The sequence below is a fragment of the Tauraco erythrolophus genome, chromosome 6 (assembly GCF_009769465.1).
Source record: "Tauraco erythrolophus isolate bTauEry1 chromosome 6, bTauEry1.pri, whole genome shotgun sequence".
NCBI classification, from domain to species: domain Eukaryota; kingdom Metazoa; phylum Chordata; class Aves; order Musophagiformes; family Musophagidae; genus Tauraco; species Tauraco erythrolophus.
Window position 1 is genome coordinate 32,657,537 of NC_141470.1, and position 24,667 is coordinate 32,682,203.

Genomic DNA, 24,667 nt, shown 5'->3' on the forward strand with positions numbered 1-24,667 from the left:
CAGACTATTGTCCTGTGGGAATATGCTGGCTGTTCTTGTCACCCCATTCTCATGATCTTTCCTTTGGAGAGATAGCTGCTGTCTTCTGTCACTGTACGTGCAAGGAGAGAGCTCACTTGTGACTCTTTCTAGCCCGTTTCCTGCCCATGTGTAACAGAGGGGCGTTAGCTTAGACAGTTGTTTGATCTCTGATGCCTTCAGAGACAGAAAGGCAACAGCAAGGCAAAGGCTGGATGTTAGATGGTTTTCATATAACATGACTACTAGACCACAAATTAAAACAAAAGGCAAAGGATGAAAGAAGTACTTTCTGATGTGAGGTGCGTATGTCCATTTCGAAAAAAAATCCCGGGAAAGTAATAACACTGAATATCTGCTCCTGTTTAGACCTCGGCAAGTCTTTTGTTTCTTGCTCTGCATAGCATCAGCCATGCCAGTGTAAGCCTCCACCATCACTTTCCTATTATTGCTCCAGAGACCTAATTGCTCTTCTGGGTGTATTTGTGGGGCTCTTGGTTTTAGATTCAGTTTGGTTGTAGGCTGTTTTGTGAAATCTACAAGGGAAGGAGCTTGCATTTTTGTTTGTGTGTGTAACAAATACACAGCAACAGTAAGGCTTCCCGTGAAGGATGTTTCTACAGTCATCATAAACCACAGAGAGGGAAGGCCACCATAGTACAGCGTAAGGAAGGATTTTCTCCTCCAGTCTCACAGAATCAGAGCCAAAGAGAGAAGAGAATAAAGGCCAAGTCCTCGTGCAGTCCCTGACCTTCACAGGAAGGTCCAGGCTGTCAACGCCTCCAGGAGGCCTGGGCATCATCCATGTACACATATGGATGCAGCACTGCAGTGCTTTCAGTCCCTCACAGCACAAGCACCGGGTCTCCGAGCAGTGCTGGCTCAGGTGGGCTTGAACCCCACTCCAAAGCAGAGCGCCTGGGCCTGCCCCATGCCCCCCTGCTGACTGCCCCGCACTGCCAACCAGAGCTGCTTTGCTGTTACCTCTGTTCTCCATCCTTAATTACTGTCCTTACAGGCATGCATGTAACCGGGGGACTGGGTGAAACTTTAAGAAAATAGGAGTAATGTTTCTTCAGGTCCTGACATGAAAGGTGATACAGATGCACAACGAACGACTCTTTTCACGCGTGCCTTCCATGCTGTGATTTTGTCCCAGACCTACAAAAGGAGTTCTGTATGCCCACTGAACAGGCACCGGGCACACATTGCTCTATATGCTTGCTTTCACATCCTGTGCATGCTTGAAAAGACAAAGTCAGTGGAAGAAAGGTCAATCCTCATTTTCCCCTTTTTGTTAGAAAATGACATTCCACTACCAAGAGAACCTTGCTCACACTTGGAGTTTATTTTTGAATTCAAAGGATTCTGTCAAGTTCTCCCAATGCTCCCAGCGTTCTGATGGGACTAGAATGCAAACTGAGGACTGATCACTAATAAATCCTGCAAGGGCTCGTATCTCTATCAGTCCAGAACAAACTGAACCAACACTTGGGGCAGCTGAGAGCATGAACGGGGTCTGAATCTGGGCCAGGTGCATTTCTGGTTTGAGCAGCCTGGAGTTTGGCATTATGGTCTAAATCTGCTCTGGAATTAGCCAAGATCTGCACAGCACAGTTAAAATCCCTAACTGAGCTGGGATTAGAACTGAATTTCCCCAAACCATTCTCAGAGAAACAATAGCCGATTAGTTCAGGTAAAGGAACGTCCATCTAAAACTCTATTTTAAAGAAAGTAAACAGGAAAGTTAATTCCAAAGACAACTACGTGGCTTACCTTACTTCAGTATACCTGGCTCTTCAGCGCACCAGTAAATGCCCCTACAAGCAAACATTACTATCAGGAGACACAATGCATACTTGCGATAAAACTTCCCAACGCCAAGGGACCGAGGCAGGGATTAAAGACTTGCGGAAGGCAGAAAGACATTTTGAGGGAGGCAAGGAGATGCTTGAAGGTGGAATGGGGGTGTGTGTGTGCAAAATGTTTGAAAACTAATAACGTGTTGCACAGATAAGCCATAATTATCACATTCACAGCTCTGGGTCCCATGTTAAAGATGAATTACTTTGGCTGTCAGCAGCTTCATTAGCCAAAAAAGGCCATTCAGGTGGACCCAAACCTATTTACTTTCCAGAGCTGGCTGTGCCTGCTTCATATTGCAGGGCCCCACATTGGTTGTTCAACGACATTGATAACTCCTGTGGGAGCTTACATCCTGCTAAGTAGTTCACTGTTTAATTGAACTGACCTTTCCCGATGGTGCCCCTTGTTTTAAAAGCTGCTTTACTCCCCAGTGAAAATGGTTTGATAATCATCATATTTTACTCAGCGGACAGTTGTTTAAGAGCAGAAAGTAATCAGCTAAATTGGTAGGCTCACCTCTGGAGGGGCCCAGCACTAGAACAACAAAAGGTGCTCCAGGTGAAGGTAGCTGGAAGAGCTGACGATCAGGACAGAGCTGGGAGCAGGGGCCATGCTGCTTGGAGATGGGGGATGCTAGCAAACTGGATGGCTGGGGAAGGCGAGCACGGGCTGAGCTGGCACCATGCTCTGCTCAGAGCCCAGGCAAGGTGGCACAGCCTGAGCCGGGCATGAGGCAGGCCAGGGCACAACCTAGGAGATGCAGTAGAAGAAGGTAGCTCTGTGCAAGCAGAGCGGTGCAGGACTGCAGAGCACAGCAGCAGCAGTAGTGAGAAACATACACTAGGACAAATATCTGAGGCTGAGATGGGGAAATGGCAAAACACTTGCTTTTGTAACACAGGAACCCATCTTAGAGAGAGCTCAGTCCAAAATAATGAATGCACCCCTAATTCAGGTTTGGACCAAGCGCCCTTTGAGGACGTTTGGAGCTGGGATTTTCTGTGTCACTTTTCCTAAATAGAGGAACATTTGCCTTCAGAGCATGAGTGGTCTTTGGATGAAGAGGTCTTAAGTGAGAGGCATGTTTGTCAGGAACTCCCTTTCTCCCTGTTTTCTTCTAGGCATTTTCTTTCCAGATGGTCATGCAGCATCTGGGAGAGCTCTTTGGGGCATGGCGCCAAGGTTGTGCAAAGCAGCACATCCATGTAGACTGTTAAGCACCTGATAACAGACGATGCTTTGCTTCTGACTTATAACACATTCACTAGCCTGAAGTATCCTGTGCTCTGCTACGCCTTCCCCTTCCCAAGTCCAACAATGCATTCATTCCCAGAGCTTTTCATACAGAACCAGCATTTTGCAGGTCTCCCAGGTCAGCATAAGGGTTGGAGCACCACATCATCTTCTCCTTTTTTTTCCACTGCAGAAACAGCAATTTCATTTTATCAGTTCAGCCAGCCCTCTTCTTTCCTCCTAGTCTTAGTGTCTCAGAGCTGCAGGCATTCAAAGAATGTGCTGTTCAGTAAACTAAGTTTCTTCTTTCTCTTTATTCACAAGGACATTTCAGTTGTTTTCCTCTTTGTGCTAAAGCTACACAGGACAGGACAACACTCATATTTTCCTCCCACAATGGGGTGTTTTGAGTGATTGTGTCTGGTTGAGCCCCTAGGAATGTGGGATGTGTGGGAGCTCTCATGGGCTCCTGGTGCCAGGGCGTTGAGATAAGGCAGCTGGACTATGACCTGCTGCAGATTTGTGGACAACAGAGCCCCCAAGGTGGCAGGGCTGATCTGGGGGAGATGCCAGGACAGTACCTGGGAGGTTAAGAGCATGCTGGGGGGATCTACATCGTGAAGTGGATGTGCAAACAAAAACGTCCCCTCTCCACAACAAGCCAGTCAAAGCCAATATTGCTCTAGCTCTGCCTGGGCACTACACCCTTCAGCAGTGTCCTGTTTCTCCCTGCTTTTCTTAGACAGCCTTCTTAGCTATCTGGTCAAGCAGTCAGAAACAGCTTGCTTGGCCTTTGGAGAGCTACCAGAAGTCCACTGCACACAAAGCTAACTGGGTTCACCTTTCACATCGCCCTATCCTCTCTCAGCACAGGTTCATTCTCCAAGAGGATCATAAGTGGGCCCAAAGGTCTACCTTTGCCTTACACTTCTGTGTCTGTGAACCAAAACAGATGAATTGAGGACATCCATCAGCATAGAAATCCTCTGAAATAAAATTAACCCAAGGAGCTAAAATTGCAGTCTAACTACAAGAGCTCCAGCTTGATTTCATCAACTCTCCTTTGAATGGCAATTACATTGTGAACTGATCAGTCCAAGTCTAAATCCTCCGTGTCTTCTTCTGATTAAAAACTCATTGTCTAAACACCTATCTTATTCTCAGTACTTCTACTTATCAACTTAATCAATTCTTCCATTATTCACCTATCTGCTTTAGCCTGCATTTTGCCATCATCATTTTTTTCAGGTGATGCAAATTTGCAGAAGCTCTTGTTCACTAAAACTGCAAAGCAAAAAATACATCTCAGCCAGAATGTCTTCATACTCCTGTGTTTCTCAGCTTTAAAAAGAACATTCAAGTTGCCTGATATTCACCGGGGATTGCCTTGAAACTTTGCGTACATTCCTTATGTGCTGGTCCCAAGGAGCAAGACTGCATTCAGGAAAATACAGTATTTGATGCTGGTTTGAAAAATTCATTGCCTAACCTTGTATAAGTGGTCCACACCATCTCCCCTGAGACAGAAATATTTTGTTAGTGGAGTATTTTGAAGAACTGCCTTTGAACGCCAATTTAAAGAAAATACAAGAACAGGGATTCTTTTCATTTGCTGTTGGTTTTACTACATGCTTTTGATAAAAATGATTATGAGCAGGATACCTTTTAATTGTGTCCCTGGTAATATTTGTCAAATGATCCTTTCTTCCTTTTTCAGCCTTTATAAAACGATAGTTTCACTTTCTCCGAAGGTTATGCAGCTTTATGCTTGCTTGTAGCAGTTTTTCTCAAATTATCTGTTTTCCTAAAGGCATTTTCTGTGTGCAGTTTATCTGTAAAATTTCCCTGATAAATCTGAGGCCCTTAGGAGGGAAGGATTAAGCTCACTGCATTGCCTACTATCCTGTCATTATTCTAAGCTATTGTCTGGTGGACAAGTTTTGAGCTGCGTTGGAGGGAGCTGCTGCATTTGGGGTTTGGCGGGAGGATATAACGAGCTATAAATAAAAAAATGATTAAAAAAGTGTAATAACCAGGATTTTGATATGATATCAGCCATTCTGTAAATACAACAGACTTTGGTGACAGGGAGTACAGAGTCAAACTGAACTTTACAGAACTCTTTCATCTTTGCTTTCTCTGAGACATGGCTCCAGCTCACTGCGCTTTGCAGACTTGTAAATTTTGAAACATTTGTTCCAGAGGAGCATTAGCCTGTTATAACTGATAGATTCAAAGAAAATATCATTTACTCAGCTTGAAAAGATATCCTCAAAGTAACTTCCAACTGTGCCTCTCCTTTTTCTTACAAGAGAGCAGTGACAATGTGACAGTGGAATATCACAGTAAAACTGAGAGTTTTATTAGCAGTAGTTCCATAAAATCAAAACAAACCTGTGCATCTTCATATGTGTATCTCCCTGGGTCTTTGACATTTTGGCTTGTTTTCTCATAGCTGTGGGAATCCAGGTTGATAGCACTTTGGGCCCCAGGAGCTAGAAACTCTTGCCAGATTTCCTCCACTCTGGTGGTTACATCCTGTAGAGGTTGTTTCTTGAGATCTTGGACAGCCAACCAAAACCTGTACCAGGCAAAAATTAAAGCAAAGAAAAAAGAAAAAGAGAGAAATCTAGATAAAACACTGTGGATAAGCCTGGGCAGAGTCCCAAAGCACAGACGTAGAGCCTAACCCCGCATCTAGCTGAATTCACAGAACCTCCATTTAGCGTGATTTCAGGGGAAGGTGTGATATACTTTACACCAAACCCTTACACTGCAGCTAAGATCAGAACAGCGACTTTAACAAGTGATACATTCTTATTCAAACCGCCCCTGCAGAAGTGTGACGTTACACACAAACAGGAAACCTCCGGAATCGGTGTCACTGGAGGAGGGGAATGGGCTCTGCCTCTCACAGCCCTACCGCAATCTGCTGGTCATTCCTGCCTGCAGGATCAGTCATCCGGAGCGGATGAAAAATGCAGAACAGACTCAATATTTGCATCATTTCCATTAAGTTGTAGCACTGGTACTCAGAGAATTTTTTTTTTTTTTGACTTGTAAACTGACTAGCATTCAGACGGATGCCATGGGAGAGGATCAATATAGAACCTTGTTATGCCCATATTCCAATTTTATAGGAATATTTTCTTGACTGGACCAACTTACAGACTACAATAAGTTCACAAACATTGAGAACATCATCTCTTTGATGGTCAAGAGCATAATCCACATCTTGATCTGCGAAACAAACAACCACGGAATATTTTTGAAAGAGTGCCGTGCATTATCTTTTGTATTGGCCAGCTCAGCCTTCTTGAAAGAAGATATTCCCCACCACCTCTGCCCTGGGTACTCAGGTCCTGCAATCCATCTGAATGGGTATAACAGTGCTCTGCAGGGAGCGGCAAGGGCTACAAGGTGAGCAGGTACAGAAGGGACCTTCGCAGCCACCTGCAATAACCAGCTTTTTCCTACCCCATGCCAATGGAGCCCATGGCCCAGTGATGACAAGGAGGGCAGGGCTCGCCTTGGCTATCCCTGCAACGCACCGCTCTCACATACCCGCCTCTGCTCAGGAGATCATGCAGTGGGGACAGGGTTTGTCTCGGTCATTGCTTGTTCAGGGCATCTACAAGAGCTTCATAACTTAGTCCCCCCCTTTTCATTATGGGAGACTACTAAATAAAGCAGTTGAACTTTAACTGAAAGCCTGACTTCCCACCCCTAATGATTCAATGGTGCCAGCCTGCTGCCACTAAGGCAAACATTCTCCCGCGGTGGAAGGAGGAAGATACAGTCTCTTCCAAACCAAAATCCCGTTGACAGTGAGGGTGGGTGGAGGAGCCAGCAGCCCGGTGATTCCTGTGCTGTATTTGACCCTTGCTTCCTTGCCAGTTGCTGGCAGTACCTAACCATCCCAGAAACACTGGGCCCCCAGTGGGAAACGATCAATCTGGGGAAAACAGACATCTGCACTGTGTGCAAGGCCAGCCTAAATCCTCCTTGCTTGTTCCTGCCCTGCCAGGCAGGCGTGTGGGCTAAGGATGCTCCCTGTACCCACGCCTCCAACATGAGCGGGCCATGTCTGCAAGTACGCATGTTTTGTCTCTTGCTCCACTGCTGCTAAGCCAGCCCCATCTTGTGCTCTCCCCTGTTGGTACTGTCCCTCTCTCTCACTCAAATAATGTGCTTAATCCAGCCGTGAAGCCTGCACGAGATAGGAGGCTGCACCCCTGTGCTGGGAGCTGGGACCCTGTCCAGGCAGGACGTGCTGCCCGACCCCACCAGTAACTGGCAGAGTGACTGCCTGCCCTTGGCAGTGTGCTCCAGCATTTGCAGCACTGCAGCATGCCTGGGGACTAACACTGCAGCCCTGACTCACACAAGCCACTTCATCATATTCCTTCATACAGCCTAGGATACGCTCAGAGACTACGCCGATACCTGCAGAGTCCTGTACTGGTGGTGCTTACACAGCGACGTTCAGTTTTACAAGCTGAAATAGAGTATCCAGGGTTGGCAGAGGGGTGTGTGGTAGGCCCTTTTCCATCTTCAAGATGTTAAGCGTGCCTGATGCCCTGCCTCGTTATTTGAACCATAAGTGACACTGCCGCTTATCACATGCACGCAGAGAGTAAAGGGTGGCACTCGCTGTGCAACAATCTGATGCCATATGTGGCTTTCTTTACTTCGAAAATATTTTATCATTCAATTTCAGATGGGATGGGAACATGTGAACGCAGAAAAGGCACAAAGAGAAAAGATGCTAATCATTCCAGAATAGCTGGGACACTTCAGACAAGCACTTGGCTAGAGAGTACATTTTCTGCTGGCTTATCTTCTGCCCCTGGAGCCGGGGAGGCGGGCTGGGAAAGCACGCTCGTGAGAGAACCGGGCGCGCTGTGAAGTGAAGCTTGCCAGAACAGGAGCACCATCCATTTTAATAACCATTTGGCTCAATCTGAAAACCAACCAACCAGACCAACCTGACACTAACAAGAACAAGCTCTTTTTACTGCGAGCGATTGTGAATTCATGCCCAAGGCTGGATGTCCTCTTCAAGGCAAAGGGGAGTTTTGTCTTGGTAAAAATTTCAAAGCTATTCACTACAGCTGGTATCTGAAAATCGAGGAACATCAAAGAGGGGTACCCAGCCCTGCAGCCTCAACTCCAAGGCAAATTCTCTGCCACAAGGAATCATCCTGAAGCCAATGCATAAGCAGGACTTCCTATGGGATTTATACAGCACTTACAAGAGAGAAGTGGGTATTTCTGTCCAGGAAAAGAGCAGACACATGATAGCTGTGCTGGAATTTTGTGCTCAATTATAAAGTGCAAATGTACTCCCTGAGTTAGTCCTGCAATTTCTGAAGTGTGAGCTCTGCCCCACGCTCACAAAGAGTCAGAGTCAGGAAAAGCCCCTGCATTGCCTCCCCTCTTTCTCTGGGAGGTGCAGGGACAGATCTCTGGTGGACACCTCTTGCACAGGTCAGGGGATGAGGGAGATGCCTGTGTGTGCCCTCTCTGCAGGTGCCGCATAAGCAGAGCAGGACTGGCACGAGGACTGTCTGCACCAAGGCAACAGCAGCATTGATCACAGGTTCTTTGCCCTTTATAAAACAGCATGTACAATCTGGAGAAGGCTGATAATATGGTGTCCTAAACTGTTGTCAGAGGCATAAACCACTCCAGCCTCATCCAACATGTAATTAAGCTGCTGTCACTTGCAGGAGATATCCCGTAATGGCGCTTTATCCTATGCAGCCCCGTCAAGGCACAGAGAGCTCCGGGGCCTCAGCGTGTCTGCTCTGCCTTCCCACAGGGCACTGCGGAGGTGCTCACTCACTGTGGGCTGCTGTTCGCAGACACCTCTCAGTGTACAGGCTGCTGGGGAAGGAGAGGAGGCTGCTTCTGAGGTATATTGTAAAACAAAAATTAATTTTAAAACCTGACCAAGAGCCAAAATATGGATGACTGCAGAGACTGAGAAGAGACTGTCAACATGAGGACAGTGCTGTATCCCCATCTTGGGGGAGGACACAATACCTCAGCTTGACAGTGGAACCACCAAGTGACTGTCCAAGTTCAAAATACCAGTACTCTCCTCTCTCCTTGCTTCAGTAGCTCCATGTAAACACCTGGTGCACCTCCTGTCTCACATCTCTCACCCTTCACCGTCTTGTTCTCCTTTCCTTTCACAAAAAAAAACCCAAACCATCATTTAACATCACGGTTGGAAGACAAAACGAATGAAGGTAATAGGTATAAACCGACACAGAGATCAGACAAGAGAAACGTTTACGGTTTTGTGCCGCTTAACAGCCAGGTCCTTGGTAGGGTGAGCTTGGCGTGGCCGAGACCCGCAGAAATCAGTCCTGCGCGGGGCGCGCCGAGGACGGACGGCCGCCGCCAGGCTGCGCGCCGAGGGCACGGCACAGCGCGGCCCCTGCGCCAGCGCACCGCTCCCCAGCGCATCGCAGCGCCAGCACGAAGGAGGGCGAGCTTCGTCCTGCCCCCCCCGGCCTCTACCCCCCGCGTCCTTCCCCCTCTCTCCCCTCCCACGCTGTGCGCCCCACGTCCGAACTCTAAGTCCCTCTTGGAGTGTTCTGGGGCAGGAAACGTCTCTCTCCAGTTAGGCAGCACTCGATCATTGGCCAGCGAGTCAACAAGACGCCGGTTTGCTCACGAAAGACAGCCGGCACGCAGCGTCGGCGCCTGCTCACGCCGGTCTCCCCGAGGAGCGCGGCCACCCCCCGCCCCCGCCAGCCCCCGGTGCCGCGCAGGCCCCTCCCGGCGCCCGCAGCCAGCGCGGAGCCGCCCTGCCCCCTGCTGGCCAGGCGCGGAGCTGCCCCGCCGCCCGCGGCTCCGCTCCGCAGCCGCTCCCGCTCCCACCTCACCCCGATCCCGCGCTCCGACCCCCGGCGCTGCGCGGGGCAGCGAGGAGCAAAGGCGTCTGAGACGCTCGGTACAGCGCCTGCTGTTTTGGTGGCTTTGCGAGTGCGTTAGAAACTTCCCGTGGGACAGCTTTGTATTTAGCAAACACGGGTGGGTTTTACTTAATGTATCTGCTCTCCTCAGTGCCCGAACTTTTCATTTCCTGATGAAAACTAAACAAAAAAAAAAAAAAAAAAAATTGGCATCAAGTTTCAACCATTAAGGGTTATATAAGATGTAAACACTTTCTGCATGTAAAATTCTTTTCCAGATAACTCGATTTTCAACATATGTTGACAATAACGTACAAAACGCCTGCATTCGTGCATTGCACGCATCACACTGCGTTCCTATAAAACATCATGTATTCTCTATTTAGGTCTATAAACAGGTGTGCAGTCTCCTTTCCCTCCAAGTAAAATTCCCATATCCCATATTCCCACTTAGTTGTTTCTCTTTCCAGCTGACACTCTTTGAAGTTGGGGGTGGGGGGGGCGCGGAATATATATATAAAAAAAATCAATCCACCAGAGTTAGAAGAACATCTTAGCAATCTCGAGATGTCTCATGTCTCAGGAGATTTCCAGGTTATAAAAAAATGTATAACAACTCTCTGTTGCCCTTTTTTTTTTTTAAATTGAAGCTTGGCATTTTGTCTGCTATATTTTGGGTACTTCAGAAATCAACAGAGTCAAAACAAATCGTAGATGAAAGATAGCAACAGACAGGAGAAAGAAAAAGAGCAAGAACAAGAGTTAAAAGAAAAACAGAGAGAAAAATAAGTAACTGACTGGCTTTTCTGCTCTCACATAAATAATGGACAGCCAGTAAATAAATAAGTCACAGGGCTCAGCCAAGCCCAGGAGACTGGTGGACATGATCCTGCAAGTTTATTAGAACACAGAAACACAGCTGGAAGGAGACCCGGGAGGTCACCGAGTCTAGTCTGCTGCTACCTCTGGCAGTGCCTCACTCGAGACCCCCACCGGGACCAATTTTTCTCAGCTAGGAAGGTATGGAAATACCCCACCACAATCAACTCTGTGATTTGGGACTTGCACCACGAGGTATAAGAGCAGAATTTGATTCCCTTGCTGTACCACTGAATTACATTCATTTCAAGGCATTCTCAAGTGCACACTTCATGAGATCTTTTCTAGCAGTACCAGGAATTTCTAGGTTTTCCAGCAGTCACTTTCTCAGATCTGCCTTGAGGACAACAGAGGGGCCTACAGGACTCCCGCCAGTGTCGACGAAGATCCATCCGAGTGATTTTCCCAAGAGAGAATATATCCCCACTGCAACAGTTCCCAGATCTCTGGATAGTTACTAAGAGTCCTTAAAAGATAACTGCAAATGTAATTTTTCTAGCAAGGTGCTAGATGCTGTGCCCTCAGAAAGTTCCTTACGGCTCCCCAGGGTTTGGGTGGGATGCATGTCACCTAACTGTAGATGTCTACCATGCAGACACCATCATTTGAATCAGTCTCTCCAGGCTTATAGAGGGAGAGAGACAGGCGCTTTACAGTGTAATTTAAGTGCTTTTATTTCTGTTTCCACTTAAAGCTGAAACAAATCCTTCCCAGGCGATTCACTGACTCCTTGTCAGCTTCTCTCCTCTCACTCTAAAGGAAGCCTGGACGATACAGAAGAAAGCAAGTGCTTCCAAGCTGCCAGCTTAGGTGAGACAGATCCCAGCCTTGCTGTTGGGTGTAACTTAAACTTTGCTGGCATGTTTAAGCATCCAGCAGTTGCTTTCCTTTCTGCCACACGCTCCGAAAGAGAATTCAGGACCTTTCTCTGCCACACGCTCCGAAAGAGAATTCAGGACCTTTCTCTGCCACACCTGAACCCTAGAGAGCCACCTTCTGCTCTCTAGCACCACTTTTAACAGCCTAGCCTATTCCAGTTTTCTTCATTAATATTTCTGTCTTTACATCCTGTTGTTATTTAAAGCTTTAAGCAAGCTTGTTAATACTGATCCAATATTAGATAGTAATGATACCATAAGAACGATAGCAATGTTCCCATATTAACTAATAATGATGCCAGTGTTTTCCAAAAAGGATGTGGGATTTAACCTCTCTATCCCAGCCCACGGACTCGCAAGCCTCCCTTCACTACAAGCAATCTCAAAACCAAAGAGAACGCACATCAGCAGGAGAAGCAGCTCCAACTGACCGAGGAAGGTACATGCTTGTCTTCTCATAATGAAACTTTCTCCACTTGTTTGAGTAGGATGAATGTGGGAGACACCTGGTCATCATAAAACCTGCTGGATTTCATTAGCGCAATGCCAAATGTATTTCAGAAAACTCATTTGAGGAGTATTTCAATACAGTGTATTAATTTTGCACTTCGTCGCTACAATTTAATTGCAAATGAGCACAGCTGTACGTTAAGTGCAGTAGGCATATACAAGTTCAGTACCTGTTCAGCAATAAAATTGCAAGCTCATTTCTGTAATTTAGTTACACTCCCTTGTTTATCTTACAAGTTAGCTTTCAGGTATTTAAAAATAAGAAACATAAAAGTGCACTGATTTTTCACTGTTTTACTACTGCCATGCTTTCTGTATTTCTCCTCAAACAGGCCAATCTGATAAATACAATGGTCAGTTTCAATGTCGTTTACAGTTACCTTCTGGGGAATTTCTCTTTCAGATCTCCCAGGCTATACTAAAGTGCCAATTGCTTACATGCTTTATCAATGTATTTGATTTTCTAAGTGAGAAAAATTAACAAAACACAAACTTAAAGGCTGTGCAAGCAGGCTCTCAGCTGGTGTAAATTAAGAACATCAAACCCGCACACTACCAGCAAAGGCACAAAAGCTGACTGACTGCATGCTCAGTTGACAGCACATTTCCTCATCTTGGGAGCAGGTACAGATCTGCCAGGCAAGCGGCGAGCTCTTTGGCTGCCCCTGCCAACGATCGTTGGGTGTCCTAGAACAGGGCTGCCCCCAAAGAAAGCAGGTGAGCTGGTCCCTGCGCCCATCCATGTGCTGAGATGGCACCGGGGCACCACAATGGAGCCTCTGCAGAGTAATTCAGACTCTGTAAAAAAAAGCATTTTTTACTGGATACTGCCATATCTAGGGCAGTGAAATTACACCACTGCTGGACCCTTCTGTGTCTCCAGGACTAACCATGGGAAAGAGCAGGACTGTTGCATATATCCGTGAGTGCCCCTGACCTGCTGTACCTCGGTTAAGGAGCAAGGTTAAGGATCCCCCACACACGAGCAGACTGGCACCCTGACATCAGCTCAAACCCTGGCCTTCAGCACAGGCCAGTGGCCGCAGCCCGCCCTGCTGCCAGCCACACGTCATCCGCTCAGCTGCTAACCACCATCTTCCTGCTTCTGCACAAATGGATGAACGTGGGACTAAATTTGGCTGTTTGTCACCTGCAGGCGAGACTCCGAACCATAACCTCAGCTGCAGAGTATCAACTTCTACCTGTTCAGGCTGCCTCTCCGGCTGGCACGAGCCCTCTCCCGTTTTCTTCGGACTTAGCAGCACCAAGAGATGAAGCTAGCGTTTAAACATCTTCAATCCTAAACACTTAATTCCAATGTTTGCCCCAGCCCTCTTTCAAGCATAACCCCGGGAACCCCAGTTTCTCAGAGCTCACTGCAGTATATTTGTTTCTGCTGTTATGGGACCTGTTGTGGTTTGGCTGTATCTGCAGGATACGGCAATACACTAGCTCTTCCATGGACCTCACCCTCTCCACAGCAGAAAAGCTACTTTCCCTAAAATTAACTTCAGGGTTTCAACTTCGGGTGGGAATTAGAGTTAAGATCCAAGAAAAGGATGATAAAATCTGTGGCTATATACTGATTAATGCTAGGACACACAGGGGACCCAGATTCTTGCTATGTAGGCAGGGCTGTGGGTTTAGCTTAGGGCCTATGGGGTGTATCTAGCTAGACCTCTCTTCTCCTGTCAGTGTGAGAAGATATCCGGTATCAATAAGGGAAAATGGCTTCATACATTAGTTCTGAGGTACACAGAGGTAACTAATGAATCCTGAAGCATTGACTTTAGCACTTAGTTTTGCAGCTGGAAGGGCTAAAGAGATAGGCGTACTCTTTGAAGGACTGCTAACCCAGAATGAAGTATGCTGCTGGCACTTTCAACGTCTTTTCATCAATTCTGCAATGAGACTGCATCTTGGACCAATGTGCTAGGGCCAGAGATTCGGTTTAGAATAGTGTTATGGACAAGGCCAGAGGGGCTGGATCTTCTAGGAAGGGTTCTGTCTTCATCTAGCATTGGTTCACCAAAACAATGGCAACTCATTACTGCTGCCTATTCCTGCTGATGTTGAAGTAACAGAATTGTGCACAACAGATTTATAGACTCTCAGTCTGATGTAGGATCACATGGGTGTCCACATAATGTTTCATAACAGAAGTTTTGCCTTCTTCACAACATGAGAAGCCAGTTACTCAGAATCCCCACACAGAGAGCACACTATTAAGGTGAGAGTCAAGCTCTCAAATAGTTAGGAGGTGCCACGATTAAAAGCAGCTGTTGCAAACCCGACTTGGCGAGTGCCAGTACTACAAGTTTTTAGCCACACGGTCACCACACTATGTTTCCCTCACACGACCCCTGCCACAAATACACGTGTCAATCCTATACATTGTTAAGGGGCTTAATAGCGATATGCCAAGCCTCGTCACACTACTACAACTTGGCAACTCTTTGCGTATGATACTTGACAACACCGGCTCTCCTAAACACTATTCCTAAGATTACTTACATGGTTCTAGTATAGGCATGCATGGCAGTGCTATGGGCCAAATCCTGCCATTCTCAACTGTATTCAAACGGATGTTTTTTAGCAGTTCAAGACAGACCAAGCGTTGCATTTCACCTATGCAAGAGAGTGGGATTACGTTCATTTAGCTCAAGTCAAAAAAAGGACTCACCTGAGGTTTTCTGAGCTGAATTCTGATTCCAGGAAACGAAGGAACTGTTCTCGTCCTGCTGGGTCCTTCAGCACCTCATCCATGGAGAAACCCCATCTTTTCACACGCTGCTGACTAGGTTCCTTGCTGTTTGGAGAGAGAAGGGAAAAAACAGATGGAATGCGCATTTCTGCCTGCTGTCTGAGCAGCTGCTGCTGTTTCTGCTAAGCAGCAAAGGAAGGAAGATTATCAGATGACGAGATGGTGTTGTTTTCCTCAAGATTTTGCAGAAATACAAGTTCGCAAACAACACACAAAAAGAAGCTATAAAGAGCAGGGTCATCATTAAAGCAAGTGTCCTATCTGGGTGCTACGTACAGGGCAAAATGAGAAAGACAGTGAATGATATGAGTTTCAGAGTAATTTCTGGTACGTTTCATGTAAAGAACAGCATATCGTACTTGAATGATTATCCATTATGTACTTCTTATATGTCTCCTCCAATGTACCTTGGGAATTTCTTACATGTCAAGGCAGAAATTTGTCAGCAGTGTTCCCTGGGCCGCAGGTAAGCTCCAGAGCATCTCCTTGTGTCCCATACAGCGCTGGCTGGTCACTTGGAACTGGCTTCAGGTTTTCAGTTCCATATTTGCATTAAAAAAGCAGTTTCACTAAGAAGCAGTGCAGACAAGATTTCTAAAAATGATTACTGGTTTGTGGTCTTTTATTTTCAGTGCCTCTGAATTTCAGATGCCTAAGTCTTGGAAGACTAAAAAGCATCTCCCTCCTCCCCTCCATGATAATCAGACTTCTATTTTGTGTCTCAGCTGGGACACTGAGATGCAGAGGCACTCAAAATCACTAATAATCTTTCTCCTAAATTATTTCTTAATACAACCCCACTTACATAAGCTGTTGTTTGAATTGCCAGACATGTTGCAGAGATGCCTATGGGGAGAGGCAGTGCCTGGAAATCACAACGAGGATCCTACGAGACAGTCCGCATCACAGTGTAATCTGGGCTCACAAAGTGTTTGAAAGCTTCTGGTGTGATGGCGTCATACTACGAGACAACCATTAAAATACAGCTCAGCTGCTCACATTTGTGACAGTAGAGCCATTGTTAACAGTACGTATCTATTAAACTACATGTCTCATCATGTCCACAGTGATTCCTAATCCTAGAGCCTTAGGGGACAGTGGCGATCTGTGCTGAAGACAAACAAGCCAAAGGGGTAAATAAAACGCCCGCTTTGATTTCCTCTTGGTGTAAAGACTAAGTAAAATTGATGGGCATGTCCTCACTCGAAGCACAGAACACTCAGGATGGCTCCTCCTGTGCTCAAGCAGGAGCCAGCAGCGCTGCGGACAAGGGTGCGGATGCCAGCCCACCTGCTCAGCGAGCCAGCCCAGGCACAGGGACAGGAGAGCCACATTTACGCAGAGCTACGCACGAGCTCAGCAAGGGGACTTTCTTGCTGAACCCAGAGATCTGCAGCTGCTCTTCCTCCCATTGCACAATGTTCTAGCACGAACAAAGTCAAAGTGCTGCCTGAAATGGAAGGCTTTCCATGGCCTTTCCTGAGTCCTGCGTGCCGTGGAAGATGGACTGTAGTGGCACAGGGCTGCCATACTCAGCAGCTGGTCTTACCATTAGAAGTGAGAGGCTCTTTGTTTTCCTGAGCAAAGGCTCTGCTCGCCTAACTGAGGAAACAGCTTTGCAGGCAACACAAGGGCTACCGCAGCTCTCGGGGATCATTTAATTATTCATGCAAGTTGCAACTAGATGCAGATGCAGTGAGTTCTCTTAAAATAGAGAATAAAATGGAAATACAGAGCTGTTTGTTCTTCCACCTCCTAAGAATGCAATTTTCTCTTTTTAATCAGCAGTAGAACCACCTTCTGTAACTCTGAAATCATCACAGAAGCCAAGCATTTATTTTAAATTCCTACAAAGGCCGTGACATCAAGTTAATTGTATTCTTCAGGGACATAGACATCTTTTCTAGGATTTGCAGCTACCTCAACAGATGTAGAAATAACAGATGCCTGGATTACCTTGTGGGTGGGGGTTCCTCCGGAGAAGCCTTTTGCAGGGGCTGTATCTGGTTCCAGCCCTGCTAGGGAGGATGAGAGAAACTAAGAAGGAAATCAGAATATTGAAATTTTGTGACAAGGGGCAGAGATTATAGAACTAACAGATTTCTGTGCCTACCAGAGAAGCAGGTGAAAACATCTTTCACATCCCAGACCACATGGGTTTTAAACTGGGAAATAACTTGCCCTTTTCCTGGAACACTAAGTCACTATGAATTAGCTTTCTTAGGCTGGTAGCATCTCAAACTTTATGTTATTATTCAAGAACAGACAGGATTAGTTTTGGCATTCTCTTTTCAAAGATTTGCTAAAGTGAATTCACAGTTCAGATTTGGTGCCGAACAGCAGCAGCTAAACACTAGGAGAAGCTGTGGAGCACTTGCAGTAGGTGGCCACAGGACATGAGTAGTGAAGGTAATACATGGCACATGGTGATTTCATTCAAACCTGCTGCAATAGCTGCTAGGCATAGAGCCAGGCAGGACAATTCCAGCTCCACTACAAGGGCTGTGGATAGCCTATGATGGCAAGAGATGTAGACACTGGCCAGATTTTCCTTGCACCAGCATCACATGGGAAAAAGATGATTTAAATTGCTGTGCTGTGCTTGTTTGGAGAAACTCTCTGAGGTTGTCATGGTTTGATGTGTGTGGGGGCTGGGGGTTCTGGTGGCAGGAGAGGGGTTTTGCTCCCTGTGACCTCCCCGGTTTTGGAACCGGGTTAGACTTGGTTCTGGCCACCAGATCGGACTCCCATCCCCCTTGGGGTCGAGCCAATCAGCACCTCTGCTAATTGCCCTATTTGAGTCAGGACAAAGGAACCGGAAAAGGTGCTTTGCCCAGGAGCGAGGAGAGAAGGGAGGAGGGCACTGCCCCCGCTGCCTGGCTCCCGGCCAGGTGGCTGCCTGTGTCGGGCCGGCGCTGCCTACTGAGGATGGCGGCGGCGGAGCCGGCTGGGGAACTCGGGGAGCGCCCCACTCCCAGGGTGCCCACTGGGCTGAGTTCACCCGGAGAGGACTGAGATCTGAGAGAAACAGCCGCATCGACAGCAGGTCAGTGAGGATGGAGCGGGAGGAGGTGTGCCAGAGCTGAGTTTCCCCTGCAGCTGGTGGTGAGATGGCAGGCGGCCCCCCTGCAACCAGGACAGCCTCGGTGGAGTAGAGACCCACTTGCAGCCTGTGGAGAGGAGATGCCTGAGCCTGAGGACAGTCGTGTTGGGGACTCACGACAAGGCAGAGAGGCATCTGGAGTCTGCGTGACGACCCACGCCGGAGCAAGTGGCTACAACTCCCTAAGAATCCGAGACTGTGGTAAAGCCCACACTGGGGCAATCCATGGGGAAGGATTGCTTCCTGTGGGCTGGACTCACACTGGAGAAGTTTGTGGATTTTTCCTCGTGAGTAGGGGATCCACTGGAGCAAGGCAAAAGGGTGTAAGGACTCCTCCTCCTTTAAGAAAGAAGCAGCAGTAACAGCACGGAATGAACTGACCTGCACTCCCCCAGTCCCTGCTCCCTGCGCTGCTGGGGGGAGGAGGTAGAGCCGGGAGGAAAAGGAAAGGGAACGGGATGGGGGGGGGGGGGGTGTTTATATATAATTCTGCCCTGCCAAGTCTCACACTTTATGTGTGCACTACACTTCTCTGGCTCCTGTGCCAAATCCACAGTGGGATTATAGGCCACTGCCCTATAACTCATCCTAGTCTGCCAGTGGCATCTTTCATGGGATCCCAGGAGAGGAGCAGGGCTGGAGCACTGCAGCTGGAGGAGGACCAGTGAGCAGGCTTTCCAGGTCAAAGGAGATGTGCTGGAACAAGTATCTCTTAGCAGCATCCTATATCTGTGGACTCTTAAGACATAAGTCTGTGCATATACTTGACAGGCATGAGATTGTCTGTTACCTGACTTACAGACCACCACACATCAAGCCATATGCAAGTGGAAGGGCTGAATAATTCACAGAAGAAGTGATAAAGCATAAGCTCCTGTTTAAACCTTAGCTATGTAATTTATCTTGTAAAGTTAGACATACTACTTCCTATCCAAACAGGGGCAGTGGGAAGAGCATACGAATCAAATGATGAGACAACTCTAACGTTACTTAAAACTATCAATTCTTACCTCATTTCAATGTCCCACAATGCTGCATCATCACTTATCCAGGGATTGGAAGGCTCAGCAGGAGTTATAAAGGGGTCATATTCCACATACTGCTCTGTGTAAGCTATTAAACTGACAGATATAAAAAAGAAAAAAAAAAGAAAAAAAAAGAAAAAAAAAAAGAAAAAAAAAAAGAATCAGGGCCTGAATGCTCAGTCACTTGTCAGAGAGGTACAGCTTTTTATTTTTTTTCCTCTGTGTGTGTACTTTTTTTTATTTTTGTAGGGATCAGTCGGTTTCTCAGCAACCACAGGAGTCCCTTTTCCCAGGGATGGTACATGCAAGGATTTCTCTGCAAGCACCCACCAGCTCACTACAGAATTTTCCTCAAGCTCGTCTCTGTCAAGAAGCCCGCAAAAAGCCTGATGAGGCAACAACTGGATTGCTATGGTAGGACTTGCCACAGAGTGCCATGGGATGACTGTGAAGTGCGTATCCTCCTCTTTGTTTGTTGCATGTTGCTATTGCCTCTTGCCCTTTTGGTTTTTGCAGACTTTTGCACCCGCTTAACTTCATGCATTATGAGTAACTCATCTAAATAGGGTCATGTGCTGTAGCTAAATCTTTGGAGGATCACAGTCCTAAGCACCAAAGCTTCAGGCTACAGATCATTTTTTGTTATGTTGCTATACCGTTTAGTCTAATGGCACTATTGTAAAATACTTCAACAGTAGTTTATAATAATTAACTTAGAATGTAGCAAATGATATGCATGTTGGAAAAACACCTGGCATTTATACTGGCTTGCTTCATGACGAGTCAGATAAGACTCATAGCCTCTAATCCTCACTAGGATGAGATCCAAAGAGCTTCTTGGGAAAAGGACTGTGTCTGCTTGCATAAGTGATTCAGGAATTCCACTGGGGTTGGGGCTAGGGGGCTGATTTTACAAAAGAAAAGCAGTATATATAAAACAAATCAAAAGAAATTTGTCGCAGTCTATATTGGAAATACTCTAAGGCACTTTTCAATTTTTTTGCCTAGGTCTGCCAAGTAATTGAGTTAATTGAGTCTCATCATACTGAAAAACTAATCTACTTGCATTGTGATTGTCCAAGCAAAACTTTACCTCTGCTCTTCTACACCTCAAAAAGGCCAGGAGAATGAAAAGACCCTGTGAAACAAAGGGTCACAAAAGGCAGAAAGTTTCCCTGACCCGCTCTGCAGTAATTATTTCTTTTTGTTTGTCCTAGCTCTTATCATGAGGCATTAAAATCATACACTTTTGTAACCACAGCAGGTTCCCATTGCCCCTCAGGGCACTCAGGGCTGTCTCATCTCATTTCATTAATTACATTTCATGACTGCTGTGGGTCAAGGGTTGGAGGAGGGAGCAGCGTCCAATTTCAGAGAGCAGCAGCAATCCCTGAGACATCAATGAGAGAGAGAGTTGGTTAAAAAAAACCCCCACACAACAAAAAGGATCAATCAGGAGATATCTGCTGTGAAACTTGAATTGCTCCTCATAAAATAATAAGAAGGCATCAGAGGTGCTAGTACAAGTACTAGGAAAAATAAAAGGGAAAAAACTAAGTTAAATGAAACATAGGGGAATCGCTAAGCATATTTTGCTGATTCAGTATAATGACAGCAGCGAAATAGTCATCTCATTGTCCAAAGAAGACTACAGGCAGGGAAAGCATTTCTCTCAAAATGCAAACCTGGACTTTTGGCCTTTCAGGTGAAGCACTGCAACTCTTGTAGAAGAGGTGGTGGGAAGGAAGAGTTCACCAAAGGGTGCAGAGCTTGCCATGAGACTGACTGTCTCACAAGCAGGGGGCCCAGCTGAGCCTTCACAGTAACTTTGAGAAGCCAAGGGGATAGCACAGTTTTCTGACAGATTTTCATCTAGGGAGCTGAGATTGCTTCTGGTAGCTTCTGATTTTCCCCAGCCATTTCTGTACTGGGATTGCACCAACATTGCATGATGCAGTCAGGAAAAACAGCAGGTAAAATACATAGTTTTGCTCAATAGTCCTCAAATCTCATTTCCTAATCCTAAACCTGATAGCGTGCAGGTCCCAAGCAGGGACAAAAGATGTGGAAGAAACGAGGATAAAACCATTTCCAAGGTGCCATGAGCAGCTGAGAGGCGCCTGCTCCCACAGCTGTTGCAAATCTGGTCCAGGAAGGGAAAGGAGGAGGAGGAGGGGGAAAGCAAACCTTTTAACAGTGGGCACTTATGTCATGGGAGCTGGGGATAATCTTTTGAGAGCCTTTCCATTCCTCTTCTGCTGGACAAGGGGTATCCCATGGAATAGCATGCATTCATGGAAAATGTATGTGGTCGTGATATGTGTCTATCACTATTAAAATAATTTATATTCTATTCCAGATTAGACAGCAGCTTGTTTCCCCCATTGCTCTCTGCCTTATTTCCTCATCCTACCTGGAAGTGCTTTTGCGTCACACTGGGAAAGTGGCACGTGGTGCTGGTGCCAGTCTTGGCTGTCAGAAGGAGCATGCTGAGAAGTCATCTCTTGCACCCCAATCTGCCACACTGTCACTTAAACTAGTCCTGAAAGCGGAACCCAGCCTGAAAAGTGACTTGCTGGTAACGGCACCTCTCTTACGCAGCAGATTTGTTCCTGGCCTGTGCATTCAGCGTTTTACATCGGGCTTTCAGGCCGCACAGGTTTTTATTGCGGGCAATAGTTCAACTCAGGTCATCCACATTCCTTCCTCCTCACCTATCCCCATCCTTCCCAAGCCATTGGACTGGACAGCCTCTCTACTTCCCTCCTGCCTGCTCTGTGACACTCCACATCCAGCCTGTGCTTCCCATCACTCTCCACATCGAGCCCCGGGGCCCTCCGGCAAAGCTGCCACCCACAGTCATCGCATAACTGAACACTTCTTCACAAGACACAAATATCCCAATGATTTTCATTCTTTATAATTTCAAAATGAATTTTTCAAAACAGGCGAAAAGAACTTATAGATTGTTCTCATTTTCTTTACTTTTCTCCTGGTTATCAATTTGCACAGGTTTTGATAGCAACATTTTCTTATCCAATTTGGGACACACACCCCCCCCCCAAAAAAAAAAAAAAAAAGAACAAAGAAAGCCCCAAGTCCTTTCAAACCAGGAAAATTTTCTGTCCAGTTTTACTGAAAAATAGTAGGGTTTTTCAGCCTTGACAATGTTACATTTATAACGACAGTAGCACCGTATGAACTTGAACAACAGGTGTGTTATGTGGACAGGATTCAGTGTTCACAAGTGAATGAGTTTTACTGAGTCTATCTTGTTGAATAAATACCCACCTAGAAAAGAATCAAGCAAAACAAACTGCCTGCTTATAAATTATAAGCCTGGAAATTACTACTGTCTCAGTATATTAAGGTCATTGTAAGTAAATTCACCACAAAATGCACAAATGTATCTTCTTAATAAATAAGATCCAGAAAGCCTAAGACATAAATATGAATGTGTTAATTTCAATTGTACAATATAGTGTATGCAGGATTTCAGGGAGCCTCTGAATATTTTCTTTTTAATTGGATAAATTTTCATTTTAATTGCTAAACTTTATGAGCCAATAGGAATTTACTTCGGGGCTCTTGCCATTTAATTTGCCTAGTTTAGCACACCCATGCTAATTACAGGTGCAGGCACTGCAAAGCACATTTCATAGAGTAATCTCTTTTTAATTTGCTTAAATAAAAATTCCTCTATTATTCCTCTGCAAGGCACCAGCCCTTATCACATCCCTCATGTTCAACACAGTTTTGCTCTACAAGTCATGTTACCGAAGAGCATGACCACCCTTACGTTTGTCTCAGTGATTCCCCTGCAAATGCGCATAACTAACTTAGATATTGTAAAGGGGCTGTCACTCTCAAATTTGAGCTTGCTCTTTACTTGTTCATACTTTCCTACTAGAACTAAATATTCTGCAAGTCAAATTGTGCCTTGATTTGCCTCTATAAGAAATCCGCCTCTTAAAACACTGCCTTGAGTAGTCCAGGTACAACCCCAGTATTTCCCATAGGGTTTCACATATGTATGTGGGAGCAGAAACTGGCCCTACAACCCCACAGACATGAACACCACACGCAACAAGACGCAAATGCAGCTCTTCCCCCAGAGCTGTGCCAGGCTAACAAGAGAGAGCACTGAGAGTTCACCCACAAAAGAAAAAAGGGTATTTTCAAATTGAAATGGGAATGACTTTTCGGTAAATAAACTCTGTGAACGGCTGGGAAACAAAAGTACTGCAAGGGTTCTTTCTTTTGTGAATAATACTTCTTTTGCTTTTATAGCATGAGAGTATTCTCATTTTTCACCCACTTTTTCTCCGTGGCAAAAGAGCGAGTGTAGAAGTGTCAGCGGCCAGCAGACAGGCAGCATGGCCGGTCAAGGAGGGGGAAGGACTGATGCACAGAAAGGGGGCCAGCTTTTGTGCGTTCCTGCCCGCTCTCTGTTTCTGGAAACGCCAAACTGGAGATGAGGAGAGAATGGGAAATCGTGCAAACTGTAAGACTTACCTTTCTGCTACTTTGGACATCTTTAAACAATGTCTCTCTATCTGCATGTTGAGAAAAGTTATCTGAAGAGAGAGATGACAAGGACATTAACAATCCAGGAGCTCTACAGCATGCATTGATCATATCCCAGCACGCTATTGATTTCTTGTTCCAAACAGCTTGAAAATAACTCGGAAGGAAATGGGACCCTTCCCTAGGTATTAGAAGAAGCTTATTAGCCGCTTCCAACAGGAGTCTCCATTTCCTAAGGCAAAGCCCCAGAGGAAGCTTCACAAGACATAATTAAAAGTAGGAAAGGCACGTATTTGAGGCTGAGGTTCCTAGACTACTCAGAGTGCAACGTGACCCCCTTTTTACACCACACTCCTCTTTTCCATTTCTCTAACTGACTGGCATCACAAGGCCAATAACGTTTTACAGCACATTTGCACTCTGCTATGAGCTAGTTCTTCACGTTGCTCTGCAGCTTACGTTGCCTATGATGGAAAAAGCTCAAGAAATTTAGTGTTCAGATTTAGTTCAGAAGACCACCCTAAAACTGGCTGCCTAAGAAACATGTTTAAAACTGCCTTTACTAAAATGCTGACCTAGAGATTCCTGCCTATACTTCAGAGAGTGCTGCGTGCTGCAGGAAAGTAATTTCAAGAGAGAACTCTCTGTGCCAGGGCAAAGATGTGTGAGTTGGCTGGATGTTGCTCGGAGTGACTATGCAAATAAATTTTTCCCAGTTCCCTAAAAGCTCTGACTGTAAGCCTAACAGTCATGCACCAAACAATGCCTTTCCTCACTGCCCATCCCCAGCCTGTGCCCCAGTATGCTGGCTTCTTCCCTAGCTTTTGTCACTGCCCACTTTTCAGATATCCTCAGTGATGTAGAAATTAATCTGTCTACTGGCACAGAGAGAGAGTAATATTAGATTCAAAGGTCAGTATTACCCATCATATAAC

General features: G+C 46.1%; 1 protein-coding gene across 1 annotated transcript in view; it reads right to left on the reverse strand.

Moving 5' to 3' along the window:
- RGS6 (regulator of G protein signaling 6) overlaps positions 1 to 24,667 on the reverse strand; it is a 288,543-nt gene that overhangs the window by 21,338 nt on the left and 242,538 nt on the right. Inside the window, exons 11-14 of the mRNA XM_086613609.1 lie at positions 23,721 to 23,782; positions 19,191 to 19,301; positions 14,997 to 15,122; positions 5,512 to 5,698 (exon numbers count right to left, since the gene is read on the reverse strand). Coding sequence (XP_086469735.1) covers positions 5,512 to 5,698; positions 14,997 to 15,122; positions 19,191 to 19,301; positions 23,721 to 23,782 — 486 coding nt within the window. The remainder of the gene's footprint in view (positions 1 to 5,511; positions 5,699 to 14,996; positions 15,123 to 19,190; positions 19,302 to 23,720; positions 23,783 to 24,667) is intronic.